Source organism: Suricata suricatta, chromosome 8 (genome assembly GCF_006229205.1).
Source record: "Suricata suricatta isolate VVHF042 chromosome 8, meerkat_22Aug2017_6uvM2_HiC, whole genome shotgun sequence".
NCBI classification, from domain to species: Eukaryota; Metazoa; Chordata; class Mammalia; order Carnivora; family Herpestidae; genus Suricata; species Suricata suricatta.
Genome location: NC_043707.1, coordinates 129,779,282 through 129,794,594, shown reverse-complemented (window position 1 = coordinate 129,794,594; position 15,313 = coordinate 129,779,282). Strand labels below are relative to the sequence as shown.

Here is a 15,313-nt window from a genome sequence, read left to right as displayed (position 1 = left end):
CCAGATCGCAGGGTCAGACATGTTATTATTACGTGGTAGGAGGTGCTGGTCAACCCTATGCACTGGCCTGTCACCCTCTCATGTATTACAGATATATTTTCTCCCGGTTTGTGGTTTTTTCTTTCCCTTTATCTTTTAATAAATGGAAGTTTCTCATTTTATTTTTTATTAAATTTTTTTAATGTTTGTTTATTTTTGAGAGAGAGACAGAGTGTGCATGGGGGAGGGGCAGAGGGAGAGGGAGACACAGAATCTGCAGCAGGCTCCAGGCTCTGAGCTGTCAGCACAGAGCCCGATGCGGGGCTCGGACCCACAAAACGTGAGATCATGTCCTGAGCCGAAACCGGATGCTCAACCAACTGAGCCCCCCAGGCGCCCCCTGACTCCTAGGTTTAGACCTGCAGAAGCTCTTGGACGGGACTCTGAGAGACGTGAATATTCATGTCATCGCCAGACTGGAACCCCGTCGCCTGGGGGACGGAGAGCTAAGTTGTTGGACACCATCGATGGGATATTGGAAAGCAACGGAGATGAACCATATATGGCTCCCACGGCAACCTGGGCACATTTTCAAATACTCCTTGAGTGAAGGAAGCAAGTCACGAAGGAAGCGTGCCTCCATTTACACTGAGTCCAAACCCTGACAAAACTAACCAATATGGCAAGAGCTGTAAAGAAAAGCAAAGGAATGCTGACTGAAAAGTTTGCCCAATGGTGAGTTCAGGGCTGGGGCGGGGATGTAGTGAGGGAGGTGTCCCTAAATAGCGTCAAAGATACTGAAGACTTTCTAATTTTTTAAATTGTATTTTAAAGAGAGACAGAGATCCTGAGTGGGGGAGAGGGGTAAAGAGAGAAAAAGTATCTTTTTTTTAATAAACATTTATTTATTTTTGGAAGATAGAGACAGATCATGAGCAGGGGAGGGGCAGAGATGGACACACAAAATGGGAAACAGGCTCCAGGCTCTGAGCTGTCAGCACAGAGCCCAACACGGGGCTGGAACCCACGAACTGTGAGATGATGACCTGAGCCAAAGTTGGACGCTTAATTAACCGAGCCCCCAGGCGCCCCTAGAGAAAGTATCTTAAACAGCCTCCATGTGTAGCACAGAGCCCACATAGGGCTTGATCCCATGACCCTGGGATCATGAGCTGAAATCAAGAGTTGTGTGCTCAGCCGACTGAGCCGCCCAGGTGCCCCCTTTCTATTTTTTAACCTAAGCGGTGTTTACACGGTGTTCACGTTATTATTATTGCTTAAAATGAGTGCATGTTTCTGCACTCCTCCGTATGCGTGGTGCGCGATGCAATTTGCTGTAACACACGCAGGTGGAAAGGCCGCCCCCGGGACCCGTGCAGGAGCAGAGCCCCGCCTCCCGCAGGCAGATCGCAGAGGATTCGCCACCCCCTGGAGGAGCACCCCTGGGGGGTTGCCCGGAGCCAGCTGCTCTGAAGTCCCGAAGGTCAGAGACCGTGACCAGAGCCGCCTCCCCCTGGAAGCGTCCCGAGTGTGTGTAGGTGGAGGGCAGCTAAGTCAGTAAAGCCCTGGCTCTCCGGGCAGGGGCAGGTGGGCGGCCTGGAGGAAAGAGGAAGGACGAGGCACAGGGGGTGAAGGGCCTACATCAGCGTTCCCGGGCGGGCTCCAGGGGTCCGTGAGCCCATCGAACTCTGTGCAACATGTTCTCTGTGCATTTTTCAGGGAGCACGTGTCCCCCGCTGCCTCCAGCCCCTTGAAGGGATGGGGACACCCCTGCGCCCCTGCGGCACATGCTGCCAGTGCCCCGCCTGCTGTCCCCTCCGTCCTCAGTTGGTGGACCCCTGGCCTCCAAGGACAGGCCAGAGCGCTCTTTGCCCAAGGCTTTCTCTGGCCGCCAGAACCAGCTGACCGATGCCAGGGAAGGGATGCCTTCCGGAGCAGCCCTCACCCTACAGCTGATGGGGATGGGTGTGTGAGTGCCCCAGCTTCTCTGCCGCTGGGGTGGGCTAGCTGTGGGGTGTGGGCTCCGCACTTCCCAGCGCTTCCCAGTGGTGGCTAAGCAGGCCTCCTCCCCCACGCAAGTAGTAACCATGGGAACCGGCCCCTCCCACACCTGCACTGGCTCCCTTCCAGGTCTCACTTTCCCACTTCATCCTAGTGTATCCTGCATCTCCCCCCAGATAAGTTACTTACACTCGAATTCTTGTCCCAGAATGTACATTTGGGAGGGGGGCAGGGAGAGATATCTCCCTGGTCCTGTTTCTTGGACTTTTTAAAAAATGCTTATTTATTTTTGAGAGACAGAGCGTGAGCAGGGGAGGAGCAGAGAGAGAGGGAGAAACAGAACCCGAAGCAGGCTCCAGGCTCTGAGCTGTCAGCCCACAGCCCGATGTGGGGCTTGAACTCGTGATCTGTGAGATCATGACCTGAGCCAAAGTTGGACATTCAAGCAACTGAGCCACCCAGGCGCCTTTGTTTCTTGGATTTTGTTTCATGTTCCTTGAAGACAAGAACACTTCGATCTTCTGTGTCCAAGGGCCTGGCACAGAGGTGGGGCTCAGCAGATGTCTGCTGAATAAACATAAATCCAAAGACCCAAAAGTCTGGGGGCTTTTATTCTCCCCACAATTGGCCAGCAAAGCCTTGTGCTTACAGCTTTGCAATCAGCTCGATCTGGATTCAAATCCTGGCTTCTTTTACTACTAGTGGTGTGATCTTGTTCCGGTCACTCAAGTTCTTTGAGCCTTCATTTCCTTGCCTGCAAAATGCCTTCCTGGTGGCGGTGCACCGAGGGTCACGTGACATGGTTCGCATCAGTGGCTTAGCCTGGAGTCTGCCCAGACCTCAGTCCCCTGTCCTCTATGTTAGTGGCTGGAAACCCAGACAATAGGACTGTATATAACATTCTTTGCACTAAGGTGCTTAAGGAAGGTCTGTGTTGGGGTAGCATACTGGAAATCAGAAGACCCAGAAAAATCAAGGCCTGGATTCCTTAAGACCTGGGGCAACCCCATGCCTCATGGTCCTCCATTATGGCTCCTGGCTCCATTATGGCTTCATTTCTAAGACCAAGAGAGGCATGTTCAGGCTAAACCCACAGGGCCCTTGAGTGGCAGCTGAAGACGCCTGGACAGTCCTCCTTAGTGAGCAGGGACGCGTACGGGCTCTGGAGCACCGGGAGGAACACCGCCAGGAGGGCCGGCCCTGCCAAGGCCTCTCTGCCACAGAGTCACCGGGCCCCGCCTTTTGGCTTCCCGGTTGGGTGTGAATCCACTGAGCAAACAAATTCCAGAGCAGCTCATCACCCAAGCCTGACTGAGAAGAATGTGAGGTGTCAGTGTTATTTTAAACCAGTGCTCGGTTCAAGTTTTTATGGCAATGTTATTTTAACGTAGCTCCAGGTTCAACCTCCAAATCCCTGCTGGAGAGAAGCCATCGCGGTCTAACCAGAAAAAGCAAGGTGACGAATTCTATGAGGACACCGCTGCCTGCGGGGCTCCAGATCCCGGCTCCGGCTCTTTCCTTCCCTAATGTCTCTCCTGAGCAGTATCACTCAACAATGATGTCAGCAACTGGGTGGCAAACGTCTGGAATGTTTAGCCGGCTCATTAGGAACTAAATAACCACGAAACACCACCATCAAAATAGCAGAGGCAACTCCCCCACCCCCACCCCGAAAACGTTGTTGGGAAGGTGAGTGTGAGGTGAGCCCTATTGTGAATTGCTTATTACAGATGCGATTTGATCACATGGCCCTTTGAAGAGCAGTTTTGAGTATTAGGGATTCTACCTCTAGGAAAATAAACAAGGAAGCAATCCTCCTCCAAGACAAATGTTTATTTGAGAGTCATGATAGCAAACATAATGAGAATCGCGTGTGGTCAAAATATAAAAGCCCTTGGGAATGGGTAGAAAATGGTGGTACCTCCATTTGATGCAATGTGGGAAACCTCCAAGGATTTTATGGTAACATGACAAATACCTCTCAGGTAAAGTGAAAAAAGAATCCAGCTGCAAAAAGAAGGGATCTGTGAAGCAGCAAAACGAGGAAGTGGGGGTGGCCATAGTAATCACTACCTATGGAAACGGATTAAATTAGGCACTATTTGCTTTGCATACATCTTTTAAAATTTAAATGTATGAAAAAAAGAAGAAGAAATCAGATTTATATGTACAAGATAGAAAGTTGTCTGAGACCTTTAAAATGAAAAATGGTGCTTGACCGTGTTGTGTTTTCCTTGGTTCTTCCGATACCAAGATGCGTGGGCAGAAGCACTTGGACTTGTATTCACAGAGACTGGCGTTGTGATTGATGATCTTACTCTGCCTCAGTGTAGTGGGTGCCCTCCCCAGGCACTGGTTATGGGTGCCTGGTGTTCTGCTAGACAAAACCCAATGGAATCCACCATGTAACAGGCTAAAGAAGAACATTTATGTCATCATATTCAATGGGTGCCGAAAGAGCATTTGAAAAAATCCAATAGTCATTATTGGATTAGAAATAGAGACACTGGGGCGCCTGAGTGGATTAGTGGGTTAAGCGTCAGACTTCGGCTCAGGTCATGATCTCACAGTTTGTGGGTTTGAGCCTCACATCGGGCTCTGTGCTGACAGCTCAGAGCCTGGAGCCTGCTTCGGATTCTGTGCCTCCTCGCTCTCTGCCCCTCCCCTACTCATGCTTTGTCTTTCTCTATCTGAAAATAAATAAACATTAAAAATTTAAAAAAATAATAAAAAAAAAAGAAATAGGCAAGATTAAGGAAAAGACAAGAATAACCATTCTCACCACTGTTATCCAACCCAGCACTGAAAGTTCTAGCCAGTGTGATAAAGCAAGAAAAGAAAGATGTACAAACAAGGAAGGAAGAAATAAAACTGCCTCTATTTGCAGATGCCAAAATTATCTACATAAAAAATTCCAAGGAATCTACCAAAAACAAACCCCTCCTAGGACTAATAAGTGAGTTCAGTGATGTCACAGAATACAAGACCAACACATAAAAATCACTTGTATTTTAATATACTAGCAATGGACATGTGGATATTGAAATTAAAAATACCATCCACAACCACTCCACTGAAATGAAATACCTGGGTAGAAGTCTAACAAAACATGTGCAAGACTCATATGCTAGAAGCTTCGAAAGACTGGAGAAAGAAGCTCCAAATAAGCGAAGAGATGCTGTGTCCATGGACTGGAAAACTCAGCCTCGCGAAGTGTCAATCCTCAGCAAACTAATATCCAGGTTTGTGTGTGTGTTTTTTTTTTAATATTTATTTATTTTTGAGAGACAGAGAGAGAGAGCATGAACAGGGGAGGGGCAGAGAGACACAGAATCAGAAGCCGGCTCCAGGCTCTGAGCTGTCAGCACAGAGTCCGACGTGGGGCTCAAACCCACGAACCATGAGATCATGACCTGAGCCGAAGACTGAGCCCCCAGGCGCCCCGATATCCAGGTGTTAATGCAGTTGCTGTCAGAATCCCAGCAAGATTTTCTGCAGGTGTGAGCCAGGTTATTCTGAAAGTACATGGGAAGACAAAGAAACTGTAAGAGCTTAAGCATTTTTGAAAAGGAATAAAGGGGGAGCATTTAGTCTCCCCAATTTCAAGATACAGCCATAGTCATCAAGACTGTGCTTGGGGGGTTGGGGAAAAGATGCATAGATCAACAGAACAGAATAAAGAACCCAGAAAAAGCCCACGCAAGTATGGCCCGCTGACTTTTTGGCAATGTTGCGAAGGCAATTCGATAGAGGAAGGACAGTCTTTTCAACAAATGGCCAATGGAGCCACGGATGTATCTCAAACAGTTTTCAGGTCAACAAAATACAGTGTTTCTTGTGCACCTGCTCTGTACCAGACACTGCTTCAAGCACTAAAGGCACAGCTATGATCACAAAGGCAAGTCCCTGCTTTGGGGGTATTGACATTCTCATGGTCATGGCCCCCAGGAGAAATTCTGGGTGTTGGAGAAGGTATGTGGGCACCTGGGATCAAAGACAGGGTAGAAGGCAGCTCCGGAAAAGACTTTCACCTGGCTGGGTCCCCTTCTTTCCTCAAAGATGGCGTAGTGTACGGTCACAGGCTTTCGATGCAGGCGGACCTGTGCTCGATCTCCCATCTCTGCTCGACGTAATGCTCACCCATCGGTGACTAGTAGGTAGCTTCCCTCCATCAGGCCAACTGGAAGATCCAGACACACACCCAATTTTCTGCTTGGAGTTATGGACAGTTTGGGGTTCTTAATGCTGGAAGGGGCTTCAGAGCTCATCGGCCAAGGGACCTGACCAGGAGGCGGCGATGCGGCAGGCAGAGTGGGACAGGGGGTGAAGTTAAGCCCAAGTGTCCCCACTTGCTGTCTGCGTAACCTTGGGCAAGTTACCTAAGCCTTCCAACACTCAGTGTCCTCATCTGGAAAGTAGGGAGAGCGTAACTCAGTGGGGAGAGTGTAATTAATGATGTGAGGACTGAGATGTTGCAATGTCAGTGGCCGGGCAAGGGGGTGGGGGAGGCGGCGGGGCTGCACTGGAGAGCAGGTCATGTTAGGCAACTCGGGGTTAGAAACCCACGCAGGAGCCCCATGACCTTGAGCATGGGGCTCCACTCCTCTGTAGAAATGAGATCATAAATCCCGCCCACTGGGTTAGGGTGAAAACTGGAAACAAGATACTCAAGGACCTGGTGACAAGTGAGACACATGGTGCATATATTATGTAGACTTGGTCTCTCTTATCACCCTGGGCCCTTATAAATCTATTTTAAATAAAGCCTAACAGCCTCTAAGAGAGTGCCAGGCACTTAGGAGGCATTCGATAAATATTTATTGAGTGAAGAGCTGAATCAATGAATCTGAACTCTATCTTCGAATGAACAACCCTGAAGAAATGGCTCAACCGTCCACCCCAAACATAATGTCATCCTACCCCAAGGCTCGGGGTCTCAGAGAGTGCCAATGCCAGCTCCTCTTCCCAAAATGACGTCATCACAATCACCCGGAGAAAGGGCACATGTCCAGGCCAGTTGCTGGGGCATCAGCTCAGGTGCCGGAGGGCACTGGGCAACTTTGAACCTGGTCTTACTTCCTCCAGTGAGCAACCTCACTAGTAATTCTGCCTTTCAGTGGGGAGAGGGGCCCCTTCCTGTAGAGGTTCTGGTCTGGGCTTTGAGCCAGCTGCTCTCTTGTACCAGACAGTTTGCTTCCTAAACTTCCCAAGGTCAATGCCATTTGGGAGATAACAGACTGGGTTCTGAAGGATCCTCGCAGGAAGCTGTCCTCAGCGGCCAGTGCTGGGTGCTGGGCTGGTGCTGGAGAACACCACGGTCTTCAGCCAGTGTTTCGTGAGCACTTACAATGAGACAGAAGCTATTCTAGGCACTGGGGGTGCAGCCAAGGGCTATAGAGGTCCTGCTCTCATGGCTGATTGGAGGATAGACATTTAAACACACACACATAATAATAAGCTGTAGCAAATTTCAGGAAAAAACCAAGTGCCCTGTACAAGAATGAAAATGAGCAAAGACAAACCCACGAAATCCCTGCAAACAGCCACAGACATGGACACAATTAGCATATCACAACATGGTTTAAACACCAGAAATCTGAACAGCCTTTCACATCCAACATTGCTGTGGACTAAATCATGGCTCCCCCAAAATCCATAAGTTGAAGTCCTAACGCCCAATGTTATATTTGTAGAGGGAGCCTTCGGTAGGTAATCGGGATTAGATAAATCACGAGGGTAGAGACACCAAAAAACTAACTCTGTGTCTCTGTCTCTCCCTCCTTCTCTCTCCCTGCACCACATGCACAGTGAGAAGACGGCTGTCTGCAAGCCAGGAGGAGGGTCCACAGCGCTGATGCCATGATCCAGGACTTACAGCCTCGAGAACTGTGAGAAAATAAATTTCTGTTGTGTAAGGCCCCCGGCCTGGGGTATTTTGTTACGGCAGCCGAGTTAAGACAGGAAGCAGCCACGCAATGGTGTAACTGGTGCGGGTGGAATCCGAACTACGCCCAGGTCTGTCTGCCCTCGGCCCCCCTGCCCACCGCAGAGCCTTTCATCCCTGCTCTGCCACGAGGGCACGTGAGTCTGCAGAAAGGCTGCCTTCCCTGTGTGAGTGTGTGGAAACGCGTGTGTGTTACAAGGCTGGTTTCTCACCGCAGGCCTGTGAAATAGCAAATAATAACAACACACCCTCTTCTGTTTCCTGTCCAGCTGGTGGCCCCTCTCGGTCTCTGGTGGAGGGTCCTGGGGCATCTCTGTCCACACTCATTCACTAGGGCAGCTCTAGATGTTGACATGCCACAGACTTGTCATTTCCAGGCCTGATTCTCTCAACTCTGGAATCATGTGTCCAACGGCCCTTTGGGTGTCCCCACACAGACTCGAATAGACAGCTCACCCTCAGCATGGACAAGACCAAACTCCCAATAGCTATGCCTCCCTAGCCCTCCCCCCTCAGGGGGTGTCAGGTCTATCCCTCCAGGAGCTCAGGCCCCCCAGACCTTGGAGTTCTAGATTCCTCGCTTTTCTGGATGCCCCCCATCTTGGCCCATGTGCAATCCTATTGGCTGTCCTGTCAGGCTGTGTCCAAAATCTGACTGCTTCTCACCTCCTCTACTGCCACCACCCCAGCCTGACCCGTCACCTACCACCTGCCGGATGCCGGCAGCCTCCTCACCGCCCTCCCTGTGGCTGACTCTCTCCCACAGCAGCCAGAGATGAGACTGTGGGCCTGCTCTGCTCACAATGTCCTCCCCAGGTCACTTGGGGCAGATGCCAAAGTCCTCACATCGCCTGCAAGGCCCTTTGTGATCCATACCTGCCCCCTGTCACAGCCCTCCAGCCCCTCCCCCTGCACTGCTTTCCAGCCACACTGGTCTCCTTGACCCTCCTTGAACCCTCCAGACACGTCCCTGCCTCAGGGCCTTTGTTGCATTGGCTGGTCCCTCAACCCAGAACGTTCTCCCCCCAAATGTCCACATTGTCACCTTCCTCAAGTCAGCTGAGCTGTCACCTCCTCTGATCACCCTATTTGAATTTGGAATCCACCCCTTGCCCTGCCCTATTGTTTCATTTTTCCATAATGCTAGCCTATTATATAATTCACTGATTATATTTATTGCCTACTAGTTGTCTCTTTCTATTGAAAAAAAGTTTCGATGAAAGCAAGATTTTTGTCTGTTTTGTTCACTTTGTGTCCTCAATGCCCAGAACAGGGCCTGGCAAACAGTAAGCAATCAATAACTATTAGTTAAATTAGAAGTCCAATGCGCTATCCATTGTGTCACGGAGCCACCTAACTATTAGTTAAATGAACACAAGTCTTTGGGCTTGTTCTCTCTCTAGCTTATTCATAGCACATGTAAACCTGAAAATGCTGAAGCCAAAAGGTGGAGAATGGGGAAAAAAAGAAAACTACTCCAGGAGAGCTAAGGCTTGTGGGCAGATCCCAGCCCTGCAGCTGACCTGCTGTGTGACAGCGGACATGTCAGAGCCCTCTCTGCGCCTAGTCTCCCGTCCACAGGATGACTGGATCTAGTAGCGAGAGTCTTCTCAGTCTGACGATTGACAGCCTCCTCCCCCGGCTTCCCTCCAAAACTCAGACTAGTCCTAACCCTACGGCCAGCAAGACAAATTGGTTTTATTAAGACCTGCTGTGTCCAAGTAGCAGCGTGGACGGGTGGGAGCATCAGGTCTGGCCGCATCGCCTGCTGGTGCGGGAAATGGGCTTTGAGCCTCCAGAAGGCTCCTCTCTATGGGTTATGGAGCCCTGGTAGTATTATTTAGCTCCTCTGTGCCTCAGTTTCTTCTGTAAAATGGGAATAATAATGATACTGGCCTCGGAGAGGTGCCGTATTTCCGCCACGAGCCTGCCTCAGTGGGTCATTCCATGTGAGGGGCAGAGAGTGCTGCCAGACGCACGGAACACAGAAGGTGGGCCGTCACGTGCGTAACCCAGCCCGGGGAGACCTGTCCGGAGCCAGCTGTGACCTCCTCGCGACAATCTCCTGAGCTCCCTGCGTTTCTCGCCTCCTCTCTCTGCCCGTGTTCGGCACCCCTGTGAGGCAAGGTCGGATGGACCCAGACATTCATGGCCCCAGGCACGCACGGGGCCCTGCGCTCCCCAGCCCCGGGTTTCCTGAGCCCCCGGCCCTTCCCAGGAGACCGACAGCGCCAGTGCCGTGATTCTGGACCGACACTCATGCAGGTCCAAGCGGCAGCTCCTGGGCCGGGGAGGGTGGAGAGGACACGCCCCGGGACCTGAGTGGGGAGGGCCGCGCCGCTGGCCCGCAAACCACAGGTGCTGACTCACGGCTCTGCCGGGCGCTATAAAGGAACCCGCCAAGGGGCCTCCCACAGCTGGAGGGTCGGGCTGGCAGGACTATGGCCCAAGGCACAGTGATCCACGTGGCCCTCGAGCAGCCCACCTATGCCGTGTGTGTCCTGGGCACCGAAGCTCAGCTGGATGTCTACAGGTGGGTAGGGGCGTTCGGGGGGTGGGGGCAGGTCCGGTGATGCTCAATGAGCAGGTTCTGCCGACACAGGATGTGTGGTTGGCTCGGCCTCCGGGCTGCAGCCTCCGTAGCCGCCGGCAAGGCAGAGGCTGGAGAGGTAAGACCGAGTGGCCCAGGGATGTGCCTGGACTCAAGGCGAGGGTTCCCTATGGCGTCGCCACAAATGAATTCTCACAGGGCAGACAGGACCCTCTCCTTTCGCCGTTGAGGCAGTGGAGCTCAGAGAGGGTCCGTGACTCACCTAAGGTCACACAGCAAGCGTACCCTGGAAGGAAGGCTGGGCCCTGGACTTCATGACCCACACCTGCTTCATGGGGCAGTTTGTTAGCCCCCACCTCTCAGCCGAGCCTCCCTCCACATGTGCGTGATAGCGTGCCCGTGATGGGACGGGCTCAGGCGTGGGAGAGGCTGAGGCGGGAAACCTGGCCCTGACGCCGGCCAGCTGGGTGGCCTTGGCCGACTGAGCCTCAGTTTCCGCGTCTGTGAAATGGGGGTAATATCCACTTCACAGGGCGGTTAGAGGGATTAAAGGTGAAAGACCATGAAAGTGTGTAAGTATTCAGCACAGAGCTGGACATGGTGCTAGTGGTTGTTCATCCATCCATCCATCCATCCAACAAATACCAACCGAACACCTACTATGTGCCAAGCCTGCCCCAGGCTCTGGTTAAACAAGATATGGCCTAGGGAGGTGGCAGGTGCCTGTGGTTGGCATCATCGCTATCAGTAGTAGTGGCCTCCCCTGGCTTCCTCCCCCCAGGGCTGGACATCTGTGGTCCTGGAATGGTGCCCACAGGCCTGGCTGGGACATTTCCTTAAAAGTGTCACTGGCTGCCTGAGCCTGGACCGTGGTTGAGCAGCACTGAGGGGGGAGCTTCCTGGAGATGTGCAGGGGAAGCAGGAGGCCGACAGGTGGAGAGATCAAGGAAAAAGAGGGGCTGATGCCATCTGAGCCCCGCTGACCTCTCTGGGCGTGAGCTCCTCCTTCAGGAAGACATCATTCCACCCGCTGAACATCTCACACAACAATGGCTGATTTCCATCCCCTGCCGGCACGTAACTCATTCAACAGCCTTCTGAAGGCCGGCAGCGCTGTCCTTCCCATTTTACAGAAGAGGAAGCTGAGGCTCTGAGAGGTTAAGTAAGCCACCCGAAGGCACACAGCTCAGAGGTGAGGGAGTCAGGATTCAAACCCAGGCAGCCTGGCTCTGGGACCCCTCCCCCTGCCTTCTTACCTGCCCTTGACACCCCTCCCCCACCCCCGTGAGCACCTGCATCCCATTCCTTGTGCACACACCACGTGGCCTGCAGCCTGAATTCTCTTCCTGAAACAGATGGGATTGGCACGCCCTCCTCCCCCGCATAGCCCCCCGCCCCCGGCTTCCCCCACGCACCTGCATGCCTCCCACCCCTTAGCCCAGGCCTGCCCTCTGCCACTGGGCTCAGAGCCCCCAGGGTTAGAGACACAGGGGTGGGGGCACCTGGGCAGCTCAGTCGGTTCAGGGTCCGACTCTTGGTTCCAGCTCAGGTCAGGATCTCAAGGCTCATGAGTTCGAGGCCCACGTTGGGCTCTGCGCTGACAGTGTGGAGCCTGCTTGGGATTCTCTTTCTCCCTCTCCCTTTCTGCCCATCCCTTGCTCACTCTCTCTCTCTCTCTCAAAATAAATAAATATTTAAAAAATTAAAAAAAAACAGAGTTGTAGAGGCAGAAGCAGACCTAGGGCTACTCTTAACAAATGCTGCTTGAGATTTTCATTCTGCATTTGGAAAGTTCTTTCCCTGTAATGGGAAACACACTGATTATATTCAAACAAAATTCCACTGACCTAAGATGATTATTGAAACCCATCGAGGGCTTTCTGTGGTGCTCGTGGCTGGCATCAGGGAGGTACCGTGATCCCTGCTCCTACGGGCCAGGTCCTTCTGTCGGTGATTTCCAACCCAGAAATGCTGCAGGGTAACACTATCATCACACCCATTTTAGAGATGAGTTAACTGAGGCTTCAAGGCCATGAAAATTCAAGTCTGCAAATTGGGAAATTCAAACCCAGGACTGTCTGACCCCAAACTTGCTCTGCGTCCCTAGCACACATTCCTCTTCCTGCTGTGGGGTCGCCTAGCTGGGCACTCCTGTCTGGTTGGTGGAGCTCATGCAGCTCCCAGAGGACTCTGAGGGCCCAGCATGGGGCGGCAGGGGAGGCAGAAGGGGCTTGGGGGGGGCGTGTCCAGAAGTCACCAACCACACAAAGATGGTGGGTGCTCTGACACCACAATCAAGGGGCTTCCCCTCTTCCTCCCAGTGACTCCTTCTCAGCAGGGGACCACTCAGAATGACAGAGGGGAGCATGGGCAAGTCTCTGAGCCTCAGTGTACCCATCTGTAAAATGGGAACATTAACGTTCAGCCTGCCAGGTTGTGTTGAGGATTCAGAATTACACAAGGCACACCAAGTGTCCGGCAGGGTGGTCCCCCTTCCTGCGAGGACTGCGTGACCTCCTGGATTCAAGAGTTGCAGACACTGCGTGCTGCCTGGCCGGGTCATTGGGAAGGAAATACTGGATGCGGGAGTTGGAGCGGTGAGGGCGCTGCCTCTGCAGAGGCTCCCGGAAATTACACGGAGATCCACTCTGGGTTGTCTTAAAGCAACACGCACAGCGGCTCCCCCCACTCGCAGTGGAAGACCCTCTGTGTTTATGAAAGCCCTTTGTTTAGGGATCTGAGAGGGTCTGAAAAGCAGCGGAAGGAAAGAATGTACATCCCGGGTCTGATCCGTGTGGTGCCGCTTCCCAGCTGGGCCTCCCAGCTCTGAGCCTCAGTTTCCCCGCCTGTCAGAAAGGGTGTCTCTAAGGCCCTGGCAGGTGGCAGCCCTGCCTGTCCACACCGTCTACCCACCCCTGGCGAGGAAGCCACACGGGGCAGAGCGAGTGGAGAGGGACATGCTGCCGGCGGGGTGCTGTGGACACCCCACCTTGACCCTCAGTCTCGGCCTTCCCGTGGCTGTTTGAGCCCCCTGTTCATTTTCCTGCCGTACCGAACACAGCTTGTCCCCCTCCTGTCGCCAGCTCGCTGCCCCGCCCCGCCCCCCCCCCCCCCCCCCCCCCCCCCCCCCCCCCCCCCCGCCCCTGGAGGCTGAGAACTTGAGGTTGACTTTGCGAGGACAGAGTGAGGGCTGGCATGGGGGGGTGGGGGAGCAGCCCACAGGAGACTGGGGAACAGACACCCAGAGACTGTGGGTGAAGGGGTGTTTCTTTTCTCATCTGCTTCTTCTTGGTTCTTCAAAACTTACTTCAAAACTTTCTCTCCTCCTGGGACGCCTGGGTGGCTCAGTCGGTTAAGGGTCCAACTCGTGGTTTTGGCTCAGGGCATGATCTCACTGCTGGTGGGATCCAACCCTGCGTCTGGCTCTGTGCTGACAGCGGGAGCCTGCTCGGGATTCTCCCTCCCTCCCTCCCTGCCCCTCCCCTGCTTGTGCGCACAGGCACTCTCTCTCAAAATAAATAAATAAACATTAAAAAAATTCATCTACCAAAAGAAAATATCAAAACATCAATGATTGTCTCTAAATTGGTAAAATTCCATTCTCTTCCAGGAAACTCCTCCCTTCCTCCCTCCCTCCATCCTTCCTTCCTTCCTTTCTTCCCTTCCTTCCTCCCTCCCTCCCTCCCTCCCTTCCTTCCTTCCTCCCTTCCTTCCTCCCTTCCTTCCTCTCTCTGTCTGCCTCTCCACCCCCCTCCTTGTTAGCCTCATATTAGTTATCTATCCCCGTGGGACAAATCGCCCTCAAACCCAGCAGCTTGAACCGTGTTGTCTGTTCTCTCGCCATGTCTGTGGGGCAGGAGTCCTGTGTGGCTTCCTGGGTCCTCTGCTTCGGGTCCCCATGGGGGACACCTAGACACCATCCAGGGGTCAGTGGGGCCATAGTCATGTTAGGAGGCTGCTTCCAAGCCTGCTCTTATAGTTGTTGGCTGGGCTCGGTTCCCCGTGGGCTGTTGGACTGGGGGCCTCAGTTCCCTGCTGGTGGCTGGCTGGACGCCTCCCTCGGCGGTCTGCCACGGGGGCCTCCCCATAGCTCACAACGTGGCAGCTCACTTCATCGACGTAGGAAGCCGGGGTGGGGGGGGGGAGAGGGAGAGAGAGAAAGGGTCTTTTGTGACCTCACCACAGAAGTGACAACACATTGCTTTTGCCATTTTCCATTGGTTAGAAGGCCGTCACTAGGCCTCCCCACCCCCAGGAGGAGGGATTACAGGAGGGAATGAGCACCAGAGGTGGGGATTATTGGAGGTTGTGTTGGAAGTCTGCCTATTGCATACTTTTCCTAATTCTCTATAAGGAATACATACAGCTTTTGAAACAGAGAAGAATTTTACGACAAAATAAAAATGGAAAATCCAATTATGACACTCGTGTCCTTGCAAGCTTGTGGAGTGAGCCCTACCTCCCCAGGAAGCCTCCCCCACGGTTTGAATCTGCTACGATACACTAGTCCTTCCACCGTCTTTTCATATTGATTAGCGCGAGTCCTATACATATTGTGAGTGATAAGCCTTTTTGGTTCTGTGTCATGAATGTCTTCTCCTTAGATTATACTAGTCTTTTACTTTAGAGTGTCTTTTGATAAACAAGATATTTATTCTCATTTAGTTTTTTCTTTCATGTTTATTAGTTTTGTGTTTTGTTTAAGAAAGGGCATAAAAATGCCTGCAACATCTTTTAAAAGGTGCAAACACCTGTTTATGATAAGACTCAGTAAACTCAGCTTGATAAAGACTGTTAACCAAAAAACCTAAAGCTCGCAGTGGAAGACCCTCTGTGTT

The 15,313-nt window shown here is 52.4% G+C and overlaps 1 protein-coding gene and 1 long non-coding RNA gene across 5 annotated transcripts in view; one reads left to right on the top strand and one right to left on the bottom strand.

Annotated features, from left to right (window-relative positions):
• Window positions 1-5,412: 5,412 nt before the first annotated feature.
• LOC115298443 lies at window positions 5,413-8,576 on the bottom strand. 2 transcript variants are annotated; one of them, XR_003911749.1, is made up of 4 exons: window positions 8,173-8,576; window positions 6,901-7,866; window positions 5,965-6,160; window positions 5,413-5,495 (listed from the first exon to the last, which is right to left on the bottom strand). It is a non-coding gene; the product is annotated as an uncharacterized LOC115298443 (long non-coding RNA). The 2 variants fall into 2 exon arrangements; XR_003911748.1 differs by having other exon boundaries at window positions 5,420-5,495; window positions 6,012-6,160.
• Window positions 8,577-10,311: 1,735 nt separating this feature from the next.
• PADI4 (peptidyl arginine deiminase 4) overlaps window positions 10,312-15,313 on the top strand; it is a 57,264-nt gene continuing 52,262 nt past the window's right edge. For all 3 annotated transcript variants that reach the window (XR_003911747.1, XR_003911746.1, XM_029947219.1), the window contains exon 1: window positions 10,312-10,457. Coding sequence is in view for 1 of the 3 variants with exons in the window: in XM_029947219.1 (XP_029803079.1) it covers window positions 10,366-10,457 (92 nt within the window). In the remaining 2 variants the exon portion in view is untranslated. The remainder of the gene's footprint in view (window positions 10,458-15,313) is intronic.